At 44.5% G+C, this 26,049-nt stretch overlaps 1 protein-coding gene across 1 annotated transcript in view; it reads left to right on the top strand.

The window, feature by feature from the left end:
* LOC149360787 (glutamate receptor ionotropic, kainate 2-like) overlaps positions 1-26,049 on the top strand; it is a 104,550-nt gene that overhangs the window by 40,647 nt on the left and 37,854 nt on the right. Inside the window, exon 2 of the mRNA XM_089569393.1 lies at positions 7,384-7,605. Coding sequence (XP_089425519.1) covers positions 7,384-7,605 — 222 coding nt within the window. The remainder of the gene's footprint in view (positions 1-7,383; positions 7,606-26,049) is intronic.

Genomic DNA, 26,049 nt, shown 5'->3' with positions numbered 1-26,049 from the left:
TTCATCTTCCAAGGGTCATGTCTCGTGGCAGGACACAATGTCTTTCTCTTCAACCGCTTTTATACCAGAAGTCAAATGAGCAAGAAATTGGCACATCGTTTACATTAATAGCTCGATACATCGGAATTAGTTAAATTAGAGTTAATCAAACAATACAATCGGCCCTGGCGCTATTCTTACACTGACGAGCACCACCCGCGTCTAACAACATTCGCCCGCGATCCCAACTTTCTATGGGATAGGGTCTTGATTCTTGTAAATTTAATTAAGAACTACAAAGCCGGCTAAAATTTAAATGCGATTAAGGTGGGGAGCTGTAACAGTGGTCTCCTGGTTCCCGGCCAAACTTTGCGCTCTGAAATGTAATTAGCGAATCTTTTATCTCCAGGTGGTGTTCGAGGGCGCAAATTTGTACGCCAAATCAGTTTTTCAAGCTTATCTTCAGTTCCTGCTGTTTGCATAGCTAAAGGTGAGGCCGACAAGATAACTTAAAATATAGAGAATGCTGGGAAAATGCGCTCGTATTGCGAAAATAAATAAACCCACTTCGAACAAGCGAGTAAAATTTAGGGTTTTCAGAATTGTATGTTGCTCGCCCTTTTCCTATCTGTTTCCAAACCCATATTTGGTGTGCATTGAAGTCTGAAGGCTTGAATTTTTTCCATGCACTTGCATGGATTAAGATTATGGCTGATGAAAGATTAAAATGTACAGAAATGTTTTACTTTGCTGTGGTCAATATTTGCCATGCGTATTCTTGGTCTTGGCTGGGCTTCTTCGTCCCCCACGCAGCCTGCAGGAAATATCCACCTTTACTTAAACGTGCCCCTATATTACTTATAAATGGAGTAATATTTTTGATTTTGCTTCGATCAGTGCATAGAGTATATTTCTACGAACGTCGGTGTGGCCGTCAAACGTCGTAGGCTGAACTCCGGTGTGCTCCTCCTGGCTAAAAAATGCTATATTTAAGAACTTGGTGTGTACTGTACGGGATCCCGTTATTCCGATTGTGGGCATTACCGGGAACATTTTATCAAGGTGGGGGGGTAGTTGGCGTATTTAGGACGGATCCGTGCGGACACATTATAACTAGATCTATCGCATCGCTCTGGGAGAAGGAGAAGAACTTTACAGCCTTTCACATCCTTCTTAAAAGAGTGTGGGACCGGTGGTTCTTGTGGTTCTAAATTTCACTGGTGTGATGTGATGTCTGGGGTTTAACGCCCCAAAGCTGCACATGCTCCAACAGAGAAGTAGTAGGGGAGCGCTCGTGGTTTCTTTTGACCACCTGAAGCGCTTTAACGTTCACACTGACATCACACAGCTCAAAACGTGTTTTTGCAATCCCCCTTCGACGAATGCGACCGCCTCGTCACGAATTTCATCTTTCTGCCTTGGGCTGTGCATCCGAGCTCCACTGCGACTGAAGCACCACGCGGGACTAAATTTTAAAGCGACAGCTGTGTGAAGATGTTCGGTTAAGCCATGTCGTCGATGTCGTCGGCGATTCTTTCCTCTACTTCTCCCTTGTCTCTAGCTCGTTGCGCCTGTCAGGTTAGACTCCAGCTTTTTAGAGATAGAGGAGCAATCTTACATGACGCACGCCTACCCCGCTAGACCCCTATAAAGATATATCCACCTCCCTCCTATACCGCTGCAAACGCACCCAATGATCGATAAAAAGGCTCTCCGAAATTATTAGAGCTTGTCAGAGTCGCTAATGAGTGTGTAGCATTATAAAAGCTACAGATACCGCCGACTCCTAACCAGACTTACTAAATAATTTAACAGGCATCAGCATTTCGTGGCATCCCAACTGTCGCGGAAATTGTCGTTACCGGAATAGCGAATGTGCGGGGTAATGTTTCTTGTAATTTAGGACCTTTATTAGAGACTGTATGTTACTAATTATCAATTGTGGTGGTTTCACGTGTCAAAGGAACCATAAGGAGCACAGGCCAGTCCACATTAGTTTTACTACAGTGAAATTTTCTGTTCCGCCTGCATTGGAATGCGGTGAAAGGGATCATTATAGGATGTGCTGAGAAGCCATACCAAACGACCCGAGAAACTGTCGTCGGTAGTTTCATGAAAAAAATTCAAGATATACCGGCTGGTTCACATGAATGTTACTTGTGAAGGGTAGCACTAATTTGCAAGTTAGTTTTCTTCTTAATGGAACTTCAGAAAGTATATATTTGCCCACGAAATACATGCGTAAATTTTTTGTTACAATTATTCTTTCACCGCGGGCAACGAAAAAAAAATGGAATGAGCACTCGACAGTTCGATTACAAAATATTTCGAGGACGTAGGGTGTTTTGAGAGATTACGATGGTGTCAATCAATTACTCATTTAACTATAGTAGGTTATTTACTTCGCCGCTGAATATTTCATTGCGTTTTGGTCGCATTCCATGTCCAGCGATGCACCAGGCACTAGAGTGGTACCTGCTGCTGTTTAACATTATGCGAAGTAAACACGGGAGCCCATTTGTTTTTGATCAATTAAGCTGAAGAAAGTCAGCTGAAATAGCTGTAGCGTGCAGATGACAATGAAAAGATTTCAAAATGTGCGTTACGACCATACAGATTTTCGTTGCGTGTGGTTCCTGCTCTCTTTTTTTTTGTTAATATTTTTCTTCTGAGAATTTTGTGCGTTGAAAAACTAAATGAAAAAACTAAGAAGTCGTTAGGGAACAAAGGTATACATCGCCCAGGCTGTATTGTTTAATTGTTGTTTTCATATTTTTGTTTTTCTCATTGCAGTTTGTATTTTCTATTGTGCTAAGGCCGTAATCGTGACTTGTAGTTTCGATTAAAAAATAATTACGCCATTTAAAGCTGGCTCTAGAGTGATGGTGAAGGGATTACCGTTTTGAAAAGTAAGCTTCACTATGTGTATGAAAAGTAAGCTTCACTCTTTGACTCTCATGTTAAATATTGCCACTTGGTCTGGGGTACAACGACGCAAACTAATATTCAGAAGGTTTTGACATTACAAAAAAATGCAGTCAGAGCAATTGCGGGTGCCACATACTTAGCACATACGAGTGCTCTGTTTGCAAAATACCGCATTATGGATGCAAGGGTTATTCATCAGTACCGTGTAATTCAGCAGTACAAATCTCAGGTACATAGTGACACCACATTTTTTGCTGACCTTGCGAATCTACGGGAAAATACCGCTGTTCACAACACAAGACACTACGAATATTGGTATGTACCTTGTCCACGCACAAATTACGGTTTTCAAACTCTCAGGTATGTGTTGCCATCTTTCCTTAATAGTAACGCTTTCACTAATCAATCCATTCTTTCCGTTTCATATAACGCTGTCAGAAATATGTTCTTACAAAAGAATGAATCATATCCAACTGTAAAATAAACAAAGTGTCCATGTGCTGTGATTAAACTATCATTTGCGTGTGTGTAACAGTACCGAGACTATTCTGGTGATCTGTTATGAAGATATTGTACATATTTGTTATTTCATGCATTCTCTTGTTATTGTTTTACTGCTGTCTGTCATCGCCGTGCCAAGCCGCTACGGGAGATGGGAGCTTTGTCAAGCCGCGTGCGCGGCTTTTTTTCCTTTCTCCTCAGCCATTGTACATGACTGAAATAAATGCACTGAACTGAACTGAACTGAGATGCTTCCAGAAAAGGCCTGCACAAAATCTGTCCATCGGTGCGAAGGCTTCCTGTCTACAGTGGCCTACTTTTTTCGGTAACACTATAGTGGAAGGAATTACAAAATGAGGACCCGGTACCAAAAATGAAAATCAAGCTCCTGTATCCCTGATTTTTTTTACACCCCTCATTTTAGGACACCCAGATTTATGACAATACTCTGATTTTATGGCACAAAAAAATCGACGTAAAAACAAAGGCCATTTAAAGAGGCCGAAAAGGGCACATGCCACATATCAGCCGGTCATGTAAATACATCGGCTTGACCGCAAGGTAATGGGTGTATGAGTGAATATGCCCTTTAAAATTCTCACTAGTTTCGTGACTTTCCGGGAGAGGCGATTATTTCGCGTCTGATTGTCGGAATATTTTAAGGAGATTCCAGCCGGAAGTACAACTATGAGAGTTCACGAACTGTTGCTCTTGCACGCGCTTAGCAGGAGCTTCCCCTCTTTTAACCGCCTAAAAATTAAGAAAGGAAGGAAACAAAACTACCACAAGTTAGCTTGCGTCAGATGGCTTATTTACCGTCCTTACATGATGAAGCATAAGGCAGGCAGCGAGCCGACTTCGGCTGACGTGTGTTTATGGACAACAATTTCAAGTAGTGTTGGTGCACATGTATTTTAAAACAAGTACCACAGTCAGTACGGCCTCCTACTTCCGTTGCTATTATTCGTATTTTGATTATCGGTGTTTTCACTGTTTTCGCCGAAAACAATTTTTTCGGGTTGAACGGCGCAGTGTATAATGAAGGCGGGCTACGAATGCTTACGTATATTTTCTAAATGGCGCTTAAATGTACCCAAATGTTAACACTTTTCTACGAGCAGGAAAGAAGCTTATACTTCAAGCCAGCAGGACTAAACCTCAGCAGTGTTAACTTAACAAAGAGCACTGCTGTGTGAAACGACAGCTATTAATCACAAAAAAATAGAAAAATCACGTGACCAAAGGAACTATCGTGCTCCATAAATTCGAAATTTAAATGTCAGCTATTTTGCTTAACTCCACTTGCCAATATTTGCTTAACTCCATTTGCCAATAAGTACCATATCGGCGATGGTTTGAAAGTATTGTTGGCTAGCAAGTTGAAATAACTATAAGGCATGCGAGTGTTTGCCGGATGACCCAAAAAGTGGGGTTGGTTGTTAGATTTTAGGAGAGGTGTGCGGCTTTTCGGTGTGCGGAGAGGTGTGCACTTTTTCGAAAGCGACTTTCGAATTCGAATTCAAAACTTTCTGGAATTCGAAAACGACTAGTGAAGCTTTGCTGCCGAATAGTGTACGAGTTGCGTTGGCAGAAAGCAAATCGAATGCGAATCAGATAGTTTCAGGAATATTTGCTACTTGCGCGGTTCACTGCAGAAAGGAAATAGTTGCACAAAACACCGAAGCGCTGCTGTATGCCGCCATAGCGTATAGCTAACAAAAAACGCAGCGCTGGACTCCCGTAGGGTGTTACTTGAAGTCACTTAAGTAACTCTGTGACCATGATGTTATATACCAGGTGTCCCAGCTAAATGTAACCAAGCTTTTCAAAAACACGGGAAGTCCCAGCCGTCTGAAACCAAATGAGGGTTGTTTAGAGCGCGTGGCCTAGCCTGCAGCATTTTTTCGTTCTTCAAGGTTGACTAATTAGTTAAGCTTAATTAACTAACTTTTTAATTATTGACTTGAGGAACAAACTGTCAATAGATAAGTTGTAGATCGCTTTGAGAAACAGCTTACTGAGACATTTGCAGCAAATTAATATTTACGTAAAGTAGTTTTTTTACCGGCCTTTAACCATAACCCGCACAATAAGACAAAACTTCCACATGACAACTGTGCCACTTCAACGTCCCAAGACGCGCCTTAAAGAATAAAATTCGTCTTTTCTGAAGTCCTCTCCTCGATGAGACTTTGGGTGCCCATTGGGGCAGAGAAGGGAGCGAGCAACTGGTAACGTGATAACTCTCTTTTAAGGCCAATAAATGAAGCTACGTAAATCGTAAATTGACGGAAACAGCACTACTAACGGTTTTCCGAGGCGATCTAGAACTTTTCGTTGACACTTTCTTCGTGAAGTCAATAATTAAAAAGTTAGGTAATTAAACTTACCTAATTAACTTTGAATAGCGAAAAAAATACTCAAGACTAGGCCACGCGACTATGAACAACCCTGAGTTGGTTTCACTGGACTAGGACACTTCGAATTTTTTAAAAGTTTGGTTATATTTAGCTGGGACACCCGGTATATAGTAAAATTACCTCTTGGTACCGATGGCGGCAGCGAATAATCTCGTGCCACAACTTAGTAGATGAGAGGGAAGAAAACTAATCATTAGCCATTAATTGTGAGATCGGGCAACAAATCCGGGTTTCCTGAACCTGTCCGGGCTCTGTCACGTCGCTGATATTTAGAGGCCATGTAAGAGCATCACGAACACAAGCCTAAGGATGACATTGAGGCGCTGAGCCCTCCTTACTGAGCAGACCGATAGCGCCTGAATGCTGTGTGGCGGGGCCGAAGTGAACCCTGAATCAATCTTGAAAAAAAAAACTGTAGCGTGACCTATTTCAACTTGGTGTCCATTATTACAAATGCAGTAGAAATTTTGCGATAATGAGACGAGAGCTCCATTCATCAACAGAATAAATTTCTTCTTTTCCCGTGCAGCTACAGCAAACAACCAGCGGTGTCCATGTTTCTAATCGAAGAGCACTTGAAAATGAAATCTAACAACCGATTATAGATAGACGATGCACTGCACAAGTAAAAATTTACACACAGTAGTGTTCGGGCTTGAATCGGGCACGTCAATGCATAGGAAATGTGCGATGTGCAGCCAGATATGCCGAATTTCGTATGGCCTCATACGTAAGAATACAAAAGTCAGGGTTGTTTACAGTGCCGTCTTAAGCCTGATTTTCTTCGTGTTTAGGTTCTGCCCACAATGACGGAATCCCCGTTAATATCCCCGTAACGAGAGCTGACGCAGCGTGTGGGCTTCGTTCCTTGAGGCTGGAGCTCACACTTTCAGCGTGGAACTCTGGAGAGTTGTGCAACCGTCGCCTCAGGACATTGGACCCTGGACTGCGCCTCCGTCTTCCGTGTAATGTAGCGCATCGTGAAGCAACACTACTGTGTCGTCTATGGCTCGGTGTTGCCTTCACGAATAAGTATGCTTTCCGGAACGCGATGGCCGACAGCCCTTCTTGTGTAAACTGCGCCTGTGATGAGACAATCACCCATATCTTGTGTGAGTGCCCTGCCTTTGTAGCCGAAAGACATAAGCTGCGATGTGCTCTGGACCGCCTGGACCCTCGCCCTTTCACAGAGGCCAAGATCCTCGGTCCGTGGCCGCAACAGTCAACTGGCATCAAGGCTTACAGGCACTCTTTCGCTTTTTGAGAGCGGCTGCCTTGATTGACATACTGTGATTATTTCCGTTTACTTCTCTCTTTCCTCTTTAATTCCCCTCATTCCCTTCCCCTGTGCAGGGTAGCCAACCGGAATCCTTTCTGGTTAACATCCCTGCCTTTACCTCTCTCTCTAGGAGCAAAACAAAGACGAAACAGTTGTCCCTCATATTTTCTTCTGCACTGCTGTGATGATATTACCTTGGAACCTAGATGAGCCACTTCCGCTGGTTGTATTAATGTCTCCTAAAAAACTTCGCGACGCTCTCGCCGTGTCTCGCAGGTGTGGTCTACGACCAGGACCGACCGTCGGAAGAGGAGAAGCTACTGTCGCAGGCTCTGGACAGGGCAAACCTGAACGCCAGCTATGCCGGAGAGGAGGGACTATCGAACTCAGGCAGCAGAGGGCTTAGCGAGGACGCAGCAGGCGGACCGAGGACACCTCACTTGAGTTTGTCCGTCGTGAGGCTCGAGCAGGATGACGTCTTCCGGTCGGCGAAGGAAGGTAAGGACCATATGCCGACACCGTTACATTAGAGAGCATGTGAAACATGAAGTAATACATACACCCGGAACTTTCCTCGAAATTGGTAGGTCGTAGGCTTGGTAACTGAAAATATCCACATTCTTCTGCCGGATAATAAATTTATTCATAGTGGCTGAGGCACTATCCGTCATGTTGGCATCAGAATTATCGCTTTGAAGAAAAAAAGATAACTTGTTGAAAAGTACAAAATGCGCTAAGGTAATGGCGAAGAAAATGATGTGCAATAAATAATCCGGAGACGGATCGTTTCTGTACCTTCATGGCAAATTCAATTAATAGGCTCATTTGGTTCCATAATTAACTTACTTATAAAACTGCTCTGAATAGCTTTTAATAAAATGCTGAAAAGTCGATTACAGAAGAGTAATTATTTTGGCCTGTTAGTAAGACATAATCGTAAAAGAAATAGAGCAAAACCACGGGGGCCGTAAGCAATGTTGCGGAGAGCAGCAGCGTTAACTTTCAACAATCCTTCATTGTAGATCTCAATGGCTGGCAGCAGTTCTGCCTATGTCTTAAGAAGTTTCATTCGCATTCACACATTTTGTATTCCTGAGGACAATGGTATCAAGGCAAGACGGCAATATAAGAGGCATCATTATAAAGATAGAAGCTACTCCTTCATGAAACGAAGTTCTCTCCGTGCCTTGTTTATCAAGGGCATGCTCACGCAATGGTTCAAGGGTAAAACTGAGGCTTTTATTAAAGGGACCGTGAGGAGAGCGCTATCAATATTTTTTTATAGTAAAATGAGATAGTTCGGCATTTCATTGCTTTGTTGCCTCTTGGCCGGCAGCGAAAGATGCATTTATTTCTAAGAAATTTGGATTCGAAGTTGAAAAAGTTTTTCGCGCCGCTCTGATTCAAACTTGGGATTCTCTTATGACGACACAGGACTAAGTGACGTGAAACATGACGTGTACATGACGAACCGCAGACTCCGTGATTTCTGGCGGCCAGCAGAGCGGCCTAGCAGCAGCCGAAAAGAAAGCTACCGCCGGCAGCACGTTGAAGGCATCTATCGGCTATTGCGGCTGTCGCTACAGTTGCTTCGCTTACGTTTGCACCGGCGTTTTGCCAGCGTTACAATGGATCCCGTTGTCGAAGTCGTCAACGAAGTTCTCGCAAATAGACACCTTTACCATACCGTGTACCTTGTTACCGTGAGCAGAATACCGCGAGCCTGCCTACCGCCGATGAAAAGGCGCTGATTCGTCCCGATGCTGCAGGCGCGTGCGTAGCTGCCGGGCACGTGGCGCCATCTGGCGACGTCAAGGAGATGTGCGCATGCATTGGCTGCGCCTCAGTGATTCGTGACTTCACGGGTCCTAGCGTTGCTAGAACCATTGCTTCTAGCAACACTGTTTTGTCCTATGACGTCACCACGCTTGTACTTGCGAGTTTGGCCTGTGGCGGCGATACCTGTATTTTGGTTCTTGCTCTGTTCTACGTTACAAGAGCGTTGTTGTCGGTATAAGTGGCGTTTTTGTAATCAGGAGCTGGTATTCTGTCGATGGAAGCCAACTTCAATTTCTCCTCAGTGTCCCTTTAAAAGCGTGTAAAACCGGGGCGATCAAGAGGTGTAAAGTGCCCCTCTTGAACTCCCTCAGCTTAGGTATTTGTAGTTCATTCAGATTGGTTTATCTTTTCATGTGTCTGGATATGTGTGCTGGTTATGGGCGCCACGTTCTAAGCAGGCACTGCTACCTTTGGAATCCGCTCGCTCAAATATAGTTAAAAGAGGCGCAGCCACTTTTCTTCGTGTAGTATTTTTGAAATCGCGCCTGCACAGGGTTAAAGACAGCTTCACCACCCAAATTCATCGCCTAGGTACGTCTGGACGCCTCTCCGAAATGATAGTGGCTGTTGCGAAGACTCTTATCCTGAAGATAAAGAGACCGGGCAACATGAAACGACATAAAAATAAATTCACTGCCTGGTCTTATGGTCCTCGAGTCTGGAAGAAAGGAGAAGAAGACCTGCTACACTATGTCCAAACTATCCAAGCTTTGCGCTATGGTGACTGGAAAATAGAACCCGAAATGTGGTTGCAGCCAGAAGCATGACATAAAATTGGTTCCCTACAACGAAAGCCTTGTTTACAAAATTCCACTGAGTTATGAGGTAGGACATGTCGCTGACTCAACCACAGATTAACAAAAGTATGCCACCTCGCTTACAGCAGCTATGCATAGGACCTTCCACTGCTTATCATGGTTGCGAATGTTGCCCTCTGGGGCAGACCCGCACGTTATCGGAACCCATTAAGGAAAGCTTCTACGTGAGCTGATAGAAGCGGCAAACTTTGCAGAAAGTGACTGTTTTGTCAGCGCGCCCTCGATACACACGACATAGAGCGAACGTCGTTTTAAGAGGTCTTATAACTGCATCCATCAGTATGTTCGCTCATATTCTGCCTTGAGAACAAAACGCAGTTGTAAACAAAACAGGTCTCTTCATGCGCAGAACTGCTGTCAGCCTCTGTCTGTTTCTTTGTTTACAGTGTTTTTCCCCTAAGACTTTACACAATTTTAAAACTGGTTGTGTTAGAAGAGCCCTTCTTTCGGCATAGCATTGTCAGCGGTGTAGGACATCAGAATACGACTAAGATGTGCTAACGAGCAGGATGGTTAATTAATATTGAATAGATAGCTTTTATACGATTACTGTTAGGCTTCTAAATTACTGACAGGAGTGCTGCCCATCGTAAGAAATATCGAAAACAATTTTTTATAGTTACGAAAATTCGGTTGCCCTCGGCGATGTGGCTGAACAAATTTTAGCTATTTCGACGAGTTGTGCACTGGAGTGGCTCTTTTAGGAACAAGCTTCTCGAAAGCGCATGTAGCCTCTCATGCGCATGTAAGCGCACGTAGCTTCTCGAAAGCGCGAAAGCGCGATGTAGCCAAAATTTGTTCGGCAGCATGGACGAGGGTAACCGTTTTTTCGAAATTCTAAAAACTGATTTTGATATTGCTTATACGGTGGGCTACACGACTGTCGGTAATTAAGGAGCCTAACAGTAATAGTTTAAAAGCTAAATATTCAATAATAGCTAACTGACCTGCTAGTTAGCATCTCTTAGCAGTACTCCGATGCACTACACCGTTGAATATCCTATGCCGAAAAAGCGCCGTTCTAAATAAAAAAAAGCCTATTTTTAGAATTGTGTAAAGTGTTAGGTAAAACACAAGGTATATAGAACCACTCATAAAAATGCTGGAACGGGGCTTGTTACAGATCAAATAAGTGGAAGAGAGGTTTTAACCGAAACTTATCTTATGTGGAACCGAGGTTATGAGTTATAAATAATTCAAAGTTGGTGCTAGTTCTGTAAATTGCTTAGGCGTCGTTCCTGTGTCTTTGTGCTATTTCCGTTACGATTAAGGGGCATTAATTAAAAGAGAAGGTCTTGGCTGAGTGGATACCTCCCTAAGGGGCCAAGTGAATTTCTCTACAGTCGTAAACTGTTCAAGGCTGATTTCTTATGCACGTTTCCTTCCAATTCAATTAATCATACCCATAGTCTCATGATGTAAGCTTAGCTGCTTTTAGCTGCTTTGAATGAAAAATGTATTAGATGCGAAAAGTGCGAAATTCATTTGCAGTAGGGCCAACAGGATGTATACTGAAGCAATCTATTACCCTTTTTTCATTAACATGAATGAAAACTTTCACATAAATAGTGTTTCAATTTGGGATAGCTGGTTATTATAGTGGTCCTTTACTGAGGCGCTTTTGAACGTTTAGACACAATAACGGAAAACAGACGCGGAAGTGCAAAAATTCTCTCTGTGCTTTCCCTTTATTGTGTCGAGGTCTCAAAAAGCGGAACAATTCAAGACCATGGTAACCTCTCAGTTTTTGGAATAGGGGCGTTTTCAGAACGAGTCGAATGTAGAGGAAAGCAACAGAAACAATTTGTGATACAATAACCCAAGCCATTGGAAGCACCATAATCAGTAAAAGAGCGGTGTACAAGAAGATCAAGAAGAGTACGGGAAGAATTGATGTTTATTGGCTGCTACTCACATTGGTAGAAACTTGGCTAAAACATTATACAGAAGGGCCCATTTGAATAGTTGTTAAAAAAGAAAGCGAACTGACCCTCAGCGACAGCAGCCAATGTGCAGGAAATTTACATTCCGGGCCACAATAATTTCTTGCTGCGGAGTCTACACTCAAGGATTTTAAATGTTTAAGCAAAATTCCTGAACCCTAATGGGCCCAGAAAGGGCTCATTTTGAGTAATACGAATAAATATGAAGCGTCCGAATCTTTCCAAAAGGCATTTGTTTCCAAGCACTGAAAAGTTAGCAGAATAAATGCGTGGTTAGCACTCCGTACAAAACGCAGTTATGTTGCAGTAAACTTTGGCATTTAATATTGGCGTACTAAATATGAAACACGCTTTCATCTCAATTGCGGCTGTTCGGTATGGTTGTGAGTTTAGACCGTGCGTCACTCATAATAAATTACTTGCGAGAACGAAGCATGTAGAGTTTTCTCACCTTTGGTCGTCAAGTCAGCGTGATAAGTATAGAAAGGGGACTCAACAATGGCGTAGAGGTAGAGCATCCGTCTCGGGCACAAAAGGACCGCGATTCGAACCCCGGTGGCGTGCAATTTTCGAACGGGTAACAAAAATCTGAGTATCAACGGTAATGATTAACCAGATATAATGCGGGCCCTTCAGAAGAACAGGATTTGGCCATCGTGGTGTAGTGCTTGGCCAGTACGTCCTGTACGAATAACCAGTTAACCCTGGACCTCAGTCCCCACCGGCTGCGGAGAAACTGACCAGTGCGGTGGTCAGACCTGTCACACAGCGGTGGGTGCTAAGCCGCTCTGGCTGAACTTGGCAACGTTTATTGGTGGAGCTTTTTCAAGCGAGGCTGGCTTAGTAGTGCTGTTAGATGATCTAGCGCGTTTGGAATGGGATGCCATGACCATTAGTTAAGTTAGAAGGACCGATTAAGGAGGTCAAGTCTAACAGTGCGTGTCACAATGTTTGATTGGCAGCTGAGATTACGAAATTTACGGTGGTAAGCGGATCGCACCTGGTACACGACCTTGTTCATCGGAGGCGTATGCGAGGGGCCTTTGTCTTTCAGCTCACAATAGTTCGGAAGATAATAATGATTAATGCACTGAGGACCGACATTTATGCTGGTAGATTAGGACGTTCTCCGCAAACATACTGAAGTCGTTTCGCTCCCATGAGGCCTTCAGACTCATTTGCGAAAGACTCCGGCTATTGAGATACTGCATCGAAATCAATTGAACAGTGCTGTTTACATTACGGAGTCGCTGTACTCGAGTTACTGGGTCTCACAAGAAAGCGTTTGCATTTATTGTTGTGTGAGGATGCCTTCCGGGTTTGCTTCACTGTTGAGGGCCTTTCATTCCTCTAGCACTAATGGTATAGAGGTAAAACATTCGGCTCACGTGCAAGTTGCCCTGTGGTTACGTTGTATTTATTTGTTTTCACATACTGCAGTCTCGCGTTAGACTGCAGTATTGTTTGCCTGCTGGTGAGTTCGAAAAAGAAGCGGTGTCTAGAATGTACGATGAGGATGAGGGGCCTCATCCTTAAGGTATTTTTTTTCCGTTTCCTAGGAATTCAGTATACTTCACCGTTTCCCCCAGAAAGTGCACTCTTAAGAAACGGGACATCAGAAGCGTGCTCTGGAGAAACTGGAAGCTAAATCTCTAATGTTTTGTATTTATCAGTTTTAAACACTGGAACTTGACATTCTGGTATATGCCCAAGAAAATGCTCTGTTAGCTCTAACACGGCTCCAGCTCTTCCCTTTAACTCCAATGATGTGAGCACAGGAGGCAAATTAACTCGCAGGACACACACCGGCCTCTCCTTAGCCCAAGTGAAAATGGTATCAATGGCCGCCTGATGTTTTAAGCCAAGCTATTAAACATCGTGTTACCAATAAACATAGAGGCTATAACTTATGTACATTAAGCCTTAAGTATAAAACTTTGTGTTTTAATTAGATAAATACTTGCAAAAGGGTTGCTTGGAAGGATGCTATGCCAGATAAATTCTCAGCCCACTGATATTGCTTGAACAAACGCAGTCCACCGCAGTGCACCGCAGTCTTTCTGTCGAAAAGAAGCACTGACCTTTTTACATACCTGACGCGACTGTTTGAAATACCTGGGTTATCTTTTTTATAGAGTCATAAAGCAGGTGCAACTAATAATCCTCAACGTACAATTTCCCACTGGGGTGTAGAATGTGCGTCCCCCCGAAGAACTCCCGGAAGGTTATCCGAAACATGTTTTTCCATATAACGCACAACCGAAATCACGATCGTCGGCAGGAAGGATGTCCCGGTCCAGGCGTGCTCCCGACAGTTTTTTTTTTTCTCAGGAAAGACAGGTGCGCATCGCATAATGTCGGCGGCACGACGTTCTTGTACGAGCGACCGGTTTTCATTAAAGCGAAGCGAATCCTTCACGCTTACGGTGCATCGTCAGTTTCCGCTCCTGCGCCGATACCGAGCACACGGAATGTTCGCCCAACCGGAAAGGACCATTACTGCGAGCATAAATATTCCAGATGAAAAGTACATGTTTGTACGCGTAATGATACGAGCACACCTAAGCTGTTTGCATAGGAAGTACGGTAACCCAGATTGCGGTTTCGTACACTCTGTTTTTGAAAGTTTACTTTTTGCTGCACAGTATCGTTCAACAACTCAGGAATATCGAGAAAGACTGCCCACCGCTGCGCAAGTTTGGCAGGCAATTTCCCAAGTACAAAAACGTGCATGTGTTAGTCTGAGTAAACGATCAAATGATGTTTGCGAAATAGCTGAAGAAATGTCTGGGGAGAAACAAAAAAAGCTTAACACAATACTGAAACCAATTTCTTCCGCAGAATTGTGATCAGCAGCCTGCTAACATGGCATGTACAATGGGTTAAGAACTCTGTTTGCGTTGTATAATTGAAACTGCAGTGTCGAAATGAAATTAAAGTTCGTGTCTTCTCATCTACATCACCATTATGAGTTAGCGGCAATGCATGGGATCTTGAGGGTAGCCAGAAAATAGGCCAGATATTGAGGCGAGAAAGCAGAAAATCCATTTGATAGATACTCTGAGATGATGTTAAGAAACTGAAGCGGTGAAATTTGTCTGGCATTGGAGCTACCGGCTACCGGTGTGGAGCTAGTGGCATCACACGGTATGCAGATCTTACTTAAATACAGAATTTTGGTGTGTGGCTGATGGACTCGGAACATGCCCATGACAGTGTTCGAGCGCCTGCTGAGGCACATAGATGCACGTAAATTTAAATCAACCATCGGAAAACGCAGCAATATGTGCACAGATGCAGTAAAGACAAGCGACCTTGTTTCGGAGTTGTTCAGGGAATGGACGTTCGGTGCAGGCCCCTTTTATTCCAATCCGGCAGCCGCGAAGCAGAAACAAGAAAGAAACCGAGGCATTTCGAGGCTCGCGGCGCAAACGCTACGAGGTTAGTCCGTGACCTCATTTCGCACGAGAACGAGAATTTCCTAATCGGGGCTTACCTCAAATCCTCGTTGAGCCGCGGATAAGCCGCGGTAAGTTTCTCTGAGAGCGGATCAACAAGGCGCTACTTAAAAAGAAAACAGAGAGAAAGAGAGGCTCTTCCTGGTAATTTCCAGACCGGAGCTCTACTCTGCACAACAGCCGGGTCCTTATATCTAGAAAACTTTAAAAACAACGGCCTTTTAGCCCAATATTTGCAGAAGGCCACATACTGCCAGCAGGAAGCTTGGCGGGCTTCTCTGCTGCAATATCCGCTCTGCACTATTAGTTTGCCTCGACACAGAGATGTGGCACCTTTCTGCAAAGGACGAGTGACACGAGCAAGGAGAATATCACTCGACGATGTAAAACTGTCCTGGGCTACTGCAACAACGTCTACATATCGAGGAAGGATTATTCAGTGGCAGACATAGTGGGTCGGCTCATTATCTAAATGTTTGATTTTTTTAGTGGTGAAGGGCTGTGCCCTACACGAAAGCAATTCTCCTCGCTCTATCACTGTCCCGCTCAGACGCACACACCTGAGTGCTTTGTTTAAAAGCAATAGCAGTGCCTCTTGCGTTCTAATCACACAAGGAATAGATGAGGGAGCAGTAGACGTGTTTACATGAATGCGACAGTAGTGCATCGCATTTCATCTCGCAGAGATGTCACATTAGGTTTGGCGGGACGGTGGCCGCTCGCCTATTGCGCGCGAGGAGGGGTCCAGTCGCCTCGAACTTGAGCGCAGTCTGCTTTGTTACGCGGCGCAGGGGGTGCATTTTATCCACCACAGGGGGGAGGAAGGACACCTCCAAACTTGTTTCCATTTACCGCGGAAGTCAAATTGCCTTTCTCGATTTATCCCCGTCTCATGCATTGCTGCGATGCGCTTTCATAACACATAATCGCCGTTTACGTGAAAGCGATGCGCTAGAAAGTAGAAGTGATGCTTTGCGATGCGCCAGTCGTCGCATTCATGTAAACACGCCTTGTGAAGGCACACGGCTCCGCTGCTCAAAAACACAGACGAGTGCTCTGCAGGTAGGGGCTGAGTAAAAGAAAGAAGAAACCAAGACACACGGCTAAGGGTAGCACTTCTTCAGCAGGCCGGGAGGGAATGTTAAGGGAGGAAAGCAGCCACCGGAACTCGTCTCCGACCCGTGGCGCTTCAGTCTCTCCCCTAGTGTGTACCCAGTTGAGTGCCTCGCCGACGAGTGGATGGGCGCAGCTCCCCGTGTCATCCCGGGCCACTCCGTCAACCCAGCCCAGGACAGGGAATTGGGCGAGCCAGCGGGGACCTGTACGAGTGGAGAAGCGCTCCTGTTGTCGTTGGCACGTTGACACGACCTCGACGTCCAGCTCTCCGCTGCACCTTTATGCTTCCTTTTTCTTGCTTTCCCATCCTACGCCTAGACACCTAGAGTTCCAGCTGAGCGGAAGCGTAATCAAAAGGAGCCCTGAAGAGGAATAAGGCGAAAACGCTGTTCGTTACAAAAGCAGCTGAACAGAAGTAGTTATTGAGGAGCTAAAATATAACCAGGAACCTGTAGGGCAGGAGCACCAGGGGACAAACAAGCGCTGCGAAGAAAAAAGAAGTTGGCTTGTATCACGGGACAAACACACGCTGTCAAGAAAAAAAGAAGTTGGTTTGAATGCTACTATTCTTTTTGAGAAAGACGAACATACAGAAGAATGAGAAAACCTGGCCAGAAAAGTACGTCCAAGATATGCGAGATTTTTTTTTTAGAAATAACCAAATCCCGAAACAGAAACTAAGTTACATTTTGCACTAATAGTAACCAAATCTCTTCCTCTTGCGTTTGCAAGAACTGTGGAAACGAAAGGGGCACCGTTGAGTCTAGAAAACCTGCGCAAATATTTTTCCAAATAAAAAATCAGCCACATACTACTGACGCACGAATAAAAATGAGCCCAATGAGCCAAAGCTCGAGCATCATAGGTCTGACTCTCTCGAGAGTGATTTCAAATTTTATCATTGACTGCGAAGGATATAAAAAAAAATCACCGGAACATCTGAATCCAGAAGACAACGGTAACGAAGGGATCAACTATAGCCCTGCCATCGACTAAGGAACCATGCGCCACTGCTACATTGACAGGTAAAGTGCTTTGTTCGGCTCGCTGGGATTGAATTCCTAAATTAAATGTTGTCATTTGGCGGTGGTGAGATTCCGGCAGTCAGGAAGGCAACGATAAAGGCTTCCAAAAGAAACTCTTTATTGCGTGGAACTGCATCGAACGATGTTTGTCGCTCTCGGCCGAGCTTAATTTAAAGTTGGCAAGGAACCATCGAGATAAGAGGCCAAAACAATTACATCAACCGGGAACAACGTACAAGGAGTTGCTCGTGGCGGCGATCATGCTGGATAAGTCTGCTGGAACCTATCGTCACAAACAAAATGATTAAGCAGAGCGGCCTCAACTTTCAGCGGGAACGAACAAACAAATAGTGTAAAGTCCTGCGATAATATTACTACCGAAATGGCATACACAGAGATGAAACGGCGGACTAGCGATTGGTCTACCTTATGGTGTGTGGTCTGAGTCTAGGTTTTCGCTACTAATAACGAATTTTGTATGCAACACTGGAGTAGAATATATCAAATATGCCATAAAATCTAGCCAGTTTACTTTTCCGCTGCCGAAGTGTGAACTGTAAAAAAGAAGGCTGTCTCGTCCGCGCATGTGACGCAAGTTGCTGTACGTATGCAAGGTGTTTCAGGAAAGCCCTCCAATAATTTGATAAAAAATATATTTTTAGTACAAGAGGACCTTTTTATGGCACAGTAATACCAGCACTAGCGACTGTCAATAAACAGGCATCATCATCATCAGCCTGACTACGCCCACTGGAGGGCAAATGCCTCTCCCAGGTCTCTCCAATTAACCCTCTCCTTCGCCAGCTGCAGCCAACGTATCCCTGCAAACTTCTTAATCTCATCAGACCACCTAACTTTCTTCCGCCCCCTGCTACGCTTGCGTTCTCTTGGAATCCATTCCATTACACTTAATGACCAGCGGTTATCTTGCCTTCAATATACATGCCCTGCCCAAGCCCATTTCTTCCTCTTGATTTCGACTAGGATGTTATTTATCAGCGTTTGCTCCCTCACTCACTCCGCCCGCTTCCGATGTCTTAACGTACCACCTATCATTTTTATTTCGATATCTCACTGCCTTGTTCTTACCTTAAGCTGAACCCTCTTTGTTAGCCTCCACGTTTCTGCCCCATAGGTGAGTACCGGTAATACAGTTGTTGTATACTTTTCTCTTCAGGGATATTGGTAAGCTACCATTCATGATCTGAGAGAACCTGCCATATGCGCTTCATCCCGTTCTTATTCTTCTAGTTTTTTTTTCCCTCACAGATCCGGATCAGCGGTCACTACGTGCCCTAAGTAGACATATTCTCTAGCTACTCCCAGCACCTCGCTACCAATTGCGAACTGCTGTTCCCTTGCTAAGCTGTTGAACATTACTTCGGTTTTCTGCATGCTATTATTTAGCGCCACCGTTCTGCTCTGCGTGTCTAACTCATTGATCATGCTTTGCAGTTCTTGTGCTGACTGGCTTAGCAAGGCAATGTCATCAGCGAATCCCAAATTAGCTATTCTTAGCCTCCCGCACCAGAAGTAAAGAGACGCACAAGCGAACTATTTATTCAAAATTCGTATAATAGACCGATTCGGACGCTGCGCGAGCAAGAGGCGGGGTTTACAAATTACGAGTTAGTAAGCGCGAATTCAATAGTGAGTGGAAGGAAAGGCCTTTGAAAACCTCCGTTGATTGCCGGATACATAACAAATGAGAAGTGTGTGATGTTAAACTTACAAATTTGAATTGGCATTAAGGAACTTACGGGCGATCAATGCGAATCTATTCTAATTCTATTCCAGTTCTATTATAATTATATTCCAATTCTAGTTTGGTTGTTATATCGTTCTAATGCCATTCCGATAAAGTTGATATTCGTTGATACTAAATACTAGTTGATGTGGTTGTGAGTACTAGGACTGACCATTACTGATTAATATATCGTTTTTTTTCCCGTCATTGATGCGGTCATACCGCTTCGAGCAATCGCTAGTTTTTAACGCCCGTTTTCGGTGCGCTAGCACTTGCATTGGCCATTCCCAGCGTTTAGCCGTTATGTGTCTGTATGTCTGTCTCCCTTATAAAAGTGGTCTATAGACAGTCTATAGGCCTCTTATCGACACTATTGCCTTCCTATAGATATTTATTTTTGTCTATTCATAGTCTATAGACTGTCCATAGACAAAAGTCGACTAAACGTGTATGACCAGAAATCTATAGATTGTCTATGAAGTGTCCATAGCATTTGTATTCCTTATAAACTGTTTCCTAGGATTTGTGTATAGAAAGTCTACACTTAATTGACAGAAGTCTATAGATTGTCTAAATCAATTTTGTAAGGGTGGTTTCTCTGCCTGTTGGTTTGTCCGAAGCCGGTTTTTTGGTAGACTGCTTACCTGCCCTCTAGTAGCGGGAAGATGAGCAGCTCCTGAACGAGTCAGGCGGGAGCTCAATAATGAGAGCCTTCTCGGGAAGAGCGACTTGGATCGCAACCCAACACAGCAGCCTAAATCCAACCAGTGGCAGCACCTGCCATAGAAGGGCATTGGCGCATCGCTTGACTACTGCATCACTCCGGCAGAAGTGGCAGGAGGACTCTCAGGGATCTATGAATGCAGAGAATGACCCATTCCGCATGTTCTTACGTTAACCCATCATCGCTATCCGAATAAACGCCATTTATGAACACTTCATCTGAAGATCAGAACCGAAGTGAAAACCAAATTACTAGTGCACCTAATTCGCATTCGGCCTAGCTACGCAAATCGACCATCATTTTGAGCGTAGTCGAGTTTTCGTGTCGATTAGCCATCTATTGCTTTCGCGTTAATATGATTGAACAATCAAGATGTGAAGAATTGGGGACGTTGCCAAGCTAAGGTGGGTATCCGACGTTTATGTTTTTCGCCACGCTTTGTACGCGCTGGTGAGAAACGTCCACAGTGATGCTACGAGCGATTGGTCTAACCATCATCGGGACCTAAGTGCCCTACAGGTTGATGACGGCCAAGAATAAGGGCTGAAACCTGGTAAAGTTCCTGAATAAAAATATTTTTCACGAGTACCTGTGCTACACAGACGGTGAAACCAGTGGAACTGACGCAAGACAAGATAAAGATTCACACACACAGCACACAACACCAGTGTTGTGTATGTGCCTGTTTGCCTTGTCCTGCGTAAGTATCACTGGTTCCACCATCGGTGCATTATGAACCAACTACCCAGCAATTTACTCTGTTGGCGTATGCCACATAGCTATTACCAACAGTTGCCGTTTAGGAAGGTCCACAGCGGTGGATCAGTGAATACGGTCCTCAACTGCTAATTTGAAAGATGCCGGTTCAATCCCGGCCGCGGCGATTGCATTTCTATGAAGGCGAAATGATAGCGATTCGTGTGCTGTGCGATGTCAGTACACGTTAAAGAATCCCGGCTGATGCAAACTACTGTAGCCCTCCCTCATAGCCTAATTCACTGTGGGACCTCAAACCCCATACAGCCAATAAAACCGGACCGTCCGGGAAGTATTTTGAAGAGAAATCTGACATTCGTACACATCCTTTAACGCAGTTTAGCAAGAAAGCAGGTATGAGCAAGGCTTGGTTTGCAGGAAGAAACTGACAGGCGGGGTGGTATGGTTGGATCAAGATGAAAAAAAAAGAACAAGCACAAATTTCTGTAAATCTTTACAGAAATTACCGGTGTACGAGTTGTCAAGAGAACGGATGTCGTAACAAGAGCGCGCTCATTGTACAGGCGGAACAGCCTTGTAGGGTTGACGCCAAAAAGCTGACAATGTCTGAGGTAAACAGCGCAAGGAAGCGCTTCGTTTACTGCGGACTTCACCCGTGCAGTTTACGATAGTGGCTTTCATTTGCGTAATGCGCTGCTCCTTTTTTCGCCTGTCGCAGCGTTCTTCGCGCATTAGCGTCAAATGGCGTCCCGGAAGTAGTTGCTGGTGCTCCAGCGATTTGCGTAATTGGGGTATTATTCTTTTAAGCTCACGGCTTACTCAGCCCGGGTGAAGGGCTTCGCGGGACGCTTTTTGCTTCAAGAGATTTGAATCTTTGTCCTTGACACAGAATGGACGCGACGAATGCAGCATTCTTTGAGAGTTTTTCTCGAGGCGTTTACTTCGGCCTGAAAAGACTGTTTTCATTGCGACAGAACAATAACAGCGCTCGCTGTAGCAACCAGAAGGGTCTCTGCTCTTGTCTCAACACTAGGGTGCCTCGATGGGCTAGATTGCCGCTAGATAGTATTTACGCATCCAACGGCCGCTAGAGGCAGCACTGGCACTGGGGGTCGATCGTTTCGTTAGTGTTACTGAGACTTCTAGGGCACGCCCAGCACAGGCGCTTTATTTGGAAGCATATTGCGTGTTTGCCTCCGTGAAACGATTTCTTACGGTTAGACAGACGTCTCTTTATATCTCTGCTCAGATTCGGCTCTGTAACAAGAATGTATGTGTCACGAGTGAGCGCCTGATTCATATTTCCTGCAGCGCTTTCTCGATGTAGCGTTGAATTACAATATACGTTTGAGTCGATGGTAGAGAGAGGGTGTGGTAGATGGTCCTTGGCGATCACAAAATGAACAAGGGAGGGGAAAACCTCAGGTTGCTTGAGCCAACGTTTCGACAAGGGGACTTGTCTTCGCCTGGGTAAAGCGTTCATCATTGGCAGGGATTAAATAGGGCCTTCGCTCCGAGGAGGAAGGCCCCGGGGGTGGGGAAGGAAAGTGGTGTGAGAGGGGATGCGTGTCAGGAAGGGGAGGGAGGTGAACCTTGATTCGTTAAGCTGCAATAGTGGAAAAACTTATATCCGGGGGTGTGTAATGAACAAAGGCTTTGAAGGGGCTGCGACGGGGGGGGGGGGGGGGGGGGGGGAGGCGCTGTAGGACCTGAAAAACTCAGATAAGAGGATTAGTCAGCGTGGTACAGGGAAATGAGAAGAAGGCAAACAACATAGGCTGGCACTGGAAGGAGGGGCATTTCAAAGGAAGGGGCGGGGGCCATTTCCAAGGAAGGACAAGGCAGGGGGAGGGGGAATGTCTCGAGTTCAGAGAAAGCCAAAAGGTGGGGCGGAGGGGATAACAGGAATGTCATGGTTTCCGAGAACTGATAGTAGGGGATTAGGAGAAAAAAAAAGGGTGAACAAAGGGAGAGGGTGAGAAGGCCGGAAATGGGGTGGAAGATATGACGTGGGAATAGTGCAAAGAGCGATAATATACATATGCGAGGTTCTAGGAAATGGTCTGACCGCGTGCAAGACATTTGTTAATTTAAAATTATGCTAACCCTGGAATGTACCTGAGAGATTCCAGGTTTCCTCTGGACATGTTAATCCCTGTTAGTTGCAGTGTTTGAAGTTTGTGGATTAGGAATGCTTCTCTGTATTTTCTGTCCCTAGTCGATTTGAAGCCTGACTGAAGAATGAACAATTTGAGTTCGTCGAATTTGTGATGGCGTTGATTAAAATGGGTCGACACTGCCTTCTGTTCATTCCGTGTTGTGTCAGCCCGGTGTCCGTTTAATCTGGCACTCATTGTTTGCCCGGTTTCTCCGATATATTGTTTATGGCAGAAGGAGCACTGGAGCATGTAGATAATATTGGACGATGTGCAGTCAAAACTGGTCTTAATATCGAAACTGAAATCGCTTGCCATACTTTTAACCGTAGTGTCCCTTTGTAAATCTTTGCATGTCTTGCATCTATGTCGATATTGTTTATGTTTGGAAGCGCGTTTGAGTATTTCTTTATAAGTGCAGGAGGTCGTTGACTGTTAGCTTTTGTTCGTTTTTTAAGAACTACATCTTGTTTCAAAGTGGTTGCTCGTTGGAACGCATTATTAAGGGTTGTCTGTGGATGGTTTCTGATGATTAGTGTGTTTTTTAGCGAGTGGAGGTGTTTCAGGTAGTCGTCGTCGTCGCTACATATTCTTCTTAGTCTCGTTGCCTGTCCTACGAATATACCTTGTTTGCAGTGTCTTGGATGATGGCTAGTGAAATCTAAGTATTGTTGTCGGTCAGTAGGCTTCCTGTAAAGTGTGGTTTTGAGCTTGCTATTTTCTAAATGGACAGTGGTGTCAAGGAAATTGACTTGCGTTTTCGAGGAGTTGAAGGTGAATTTAATGCTGGAGTGACATGAATTGAAATGTGTGACGAATGCCTTCAGGGTCTCAGCCCCATGCTCCCATATCATGAAAATGTCGTCTATGTAACGCAGGTATATAAGTGGTTTTTTTAGAAATGAATTTAAAAGTTTAGATTCTGGTAGCCCCATAAAAATGTTCGCGTAGGTGGGTGCGAAGGGAGTGCCATTGCTTGTTCCAAATACATGAAGGTAGTAAGATGAATCGAATTCAAAGTGTTGAGTGTTAGTACCAATTCAAGTAGCGTGAGGTACACTTCAGTTTCGTGCGGATGAGGACTTTGAGTTAGAATTGTGGAGAGTGCGTCGATACCTTCATTTATGGGGATATTTGTGTACAAAGCGGCGACGTCAAGTGTGACAAGTATGCTATCTGCTGGGATAATGGAAGCGTCATTCAGAGACTCTATTATGCGGAGAAAGTGCGGTGTATCCTCGACAAAGGAAGGGAGGTGGGTGGGAATATCTGCAAGATAGTTGTTCAGGAAAATTGATGTTCATAAGGAGCATGGGTAATAAAAAGGGCACTTATTTAAAACTCAAAGGAACGCCGAGTGTCATGAAACATTCATTTGGGTACGCAAGTACTGGACGTCCTTACACAGCTGCGAATCCGTGAAAGCCGTGGTTTGCTTCAAATGCGGCGTGTTTGGCGTTGTGGCACAATTTAAAATTAAAAATAAAAGCAGAGAGCAATTTTTTAGTATTCTTACTGCCCCAAAAGTACTTCAAACAAATTGGTAATTAACCTCGTTTTATGACATCCACTTCATCCAGCAGGATTGTGCTTTAGGTTTTCTTCAGTTAATCGGCGTCTGTACACTTCAGTGCGTAGAAAAAAAAAGGTATCAATAAAAGCTCAAAGCGATCCCTCAAAACTCAATCAACACCACATGCTTTGAGCATCTTTCACGAGCGCACTTATACAGCTCAGCAAGAATGGACCGCTTAGGCCAGCAAGCGTCTACCGCCAGTTTCTACTAAAAGAAACTCCGCACCTTTTCGACTTATGTTACCGCCCACGACTGGATATATATCAGAAACCCCATATATGTGAATTCGTTGATTTCCGATTTTGTTTTTCTGAAGAAATTTCGATAATTTTTGACCAGAAATTTGGGTGAAAATCGGGTTATTCTGAAAAAAAAATTGTGAAGATCGAGCTCTTACTGGTAACATTTAACAGTACAAGACCGTTTACTATGACAGTTCATTTTTCTGCCCAGCATAAAATGCTCTATTCTTCGCTCATTACATCTTAAACTATACTTGAAAATGACGGGTTCCACTCAAAAATCGTTTATCAATTAAGGCTTTTTTTCTAATCTCTTAGAAACATTTCATTGCCTACGTTACCAATCTCTTACGGAGCACTACCGTGTCCGAGCACGGCCGGTCTGGTTTTATTTGCACAGTGCGAAAACATTTATCATCACAGCGACGATATTAAACGCCCAAGGTCCCTGGATAGGGAAGTCGTTAGCGTAGGTAGCCATTCATGCGCTGACTGCGGTGTGATGTCTTGTCGGTAGCCGTGCTTTGTCCTCTCGCTTTTAAATCGTTCTCTTCGAACTTATATATCAAATCATGCGCTTTTAGAAAACGTCTCTAGAACGAAAAAAGTTTTTATGACTCTTACTTGACCGAAGACACCCCACTGGAATATGGACCAGATGTCAATACATTTTTTGTAGCCTCTAAAGCATTGTGAAGTGGATAATCGACATTGCCTACAAAGATCATTTTCGGGGAGAAATTGGGTTTTGCCCGATTTAAAAGATTTTTCGGGAAGGAAGAATCGGATAAAATCGAGTTTTGCTCGAAAACGAGTGTTCTACATATAACCCGCTAGTGAAGGGCCTTTGGTCGTTTTTTTTGCCACTATTTGACGCCACAGCCACAAGAAGTGTAAGCGGCTTATGCGAGCTGTACTGACCATCATTGTCTTGAAAGTAGGTTTAGCTGACGAAGACCAGGCCGAGTCGGTTTTCGCACTTGCACTCAGCTGTCTGGTGAATACGGCACGCTTCCAGACGAGTTTCGGGCTCCTAAGGGTTGAATAATGGCACTTCGTACTTGCCCGATTCATTGCCGGCAGGTGCAAGGCAATTATTGCCGATATTGAATAAACACGTAGAATTGTTCCTGCCACGAACTACTCGAAAGATTCAGAATCGCAGGTCAAATCACGCCCCTGGAATCGCAGCGAGCACAGTGCCTAGAACGCCTGTGATGATCCTACACATGGTCATAAACTTTTCAGCTGAGCTGCTGACAACCCTGTCAGGAATAGCTCTTTGTTGCACGAGGACAAAGCAATAAATCAAAACACGCATGTATGTAGCCCGCTTCAATTCAGCGAGCTTCACGAGCAGTCTGCTCAAGCAGAGGACGCGAACAAGTGCGGTCAGGGATGGAACAGAGATTTGGTCAGTAAGTGGAATGCAAGACACATGCTATTTAGAGTTCCTCGCTAATTCACTACAACACGCACCTTAAGATTGGCGCTACTAATGCTAATGAGGTCATAGATTTCACGTGCGGGTGGGGCCGCTACTAGGAACACCAGAAGAATCGATGGAGGGCATGGCCCTCT

This window comes from Amblyomma mixtum, chromosome 2 (assembly GCF_055824585.1).
Source record: "Amblyomma mixtum isolate Tamu chromosome 2, ASM5582458v1, whole genome shotgun sequence".
Taxonomy (NCBI): Eukaryota; Metazoa; Arthropoda; class Arachnida; order Ixodida; family Ixodidae; genus Amblyomma; species Amblyomma mixtum.
The sequence above is the reverse complement of the archived record's forward strand: the minus strand, read 5'-3'. Positions and strand labels throughout refer to the sequence as shown.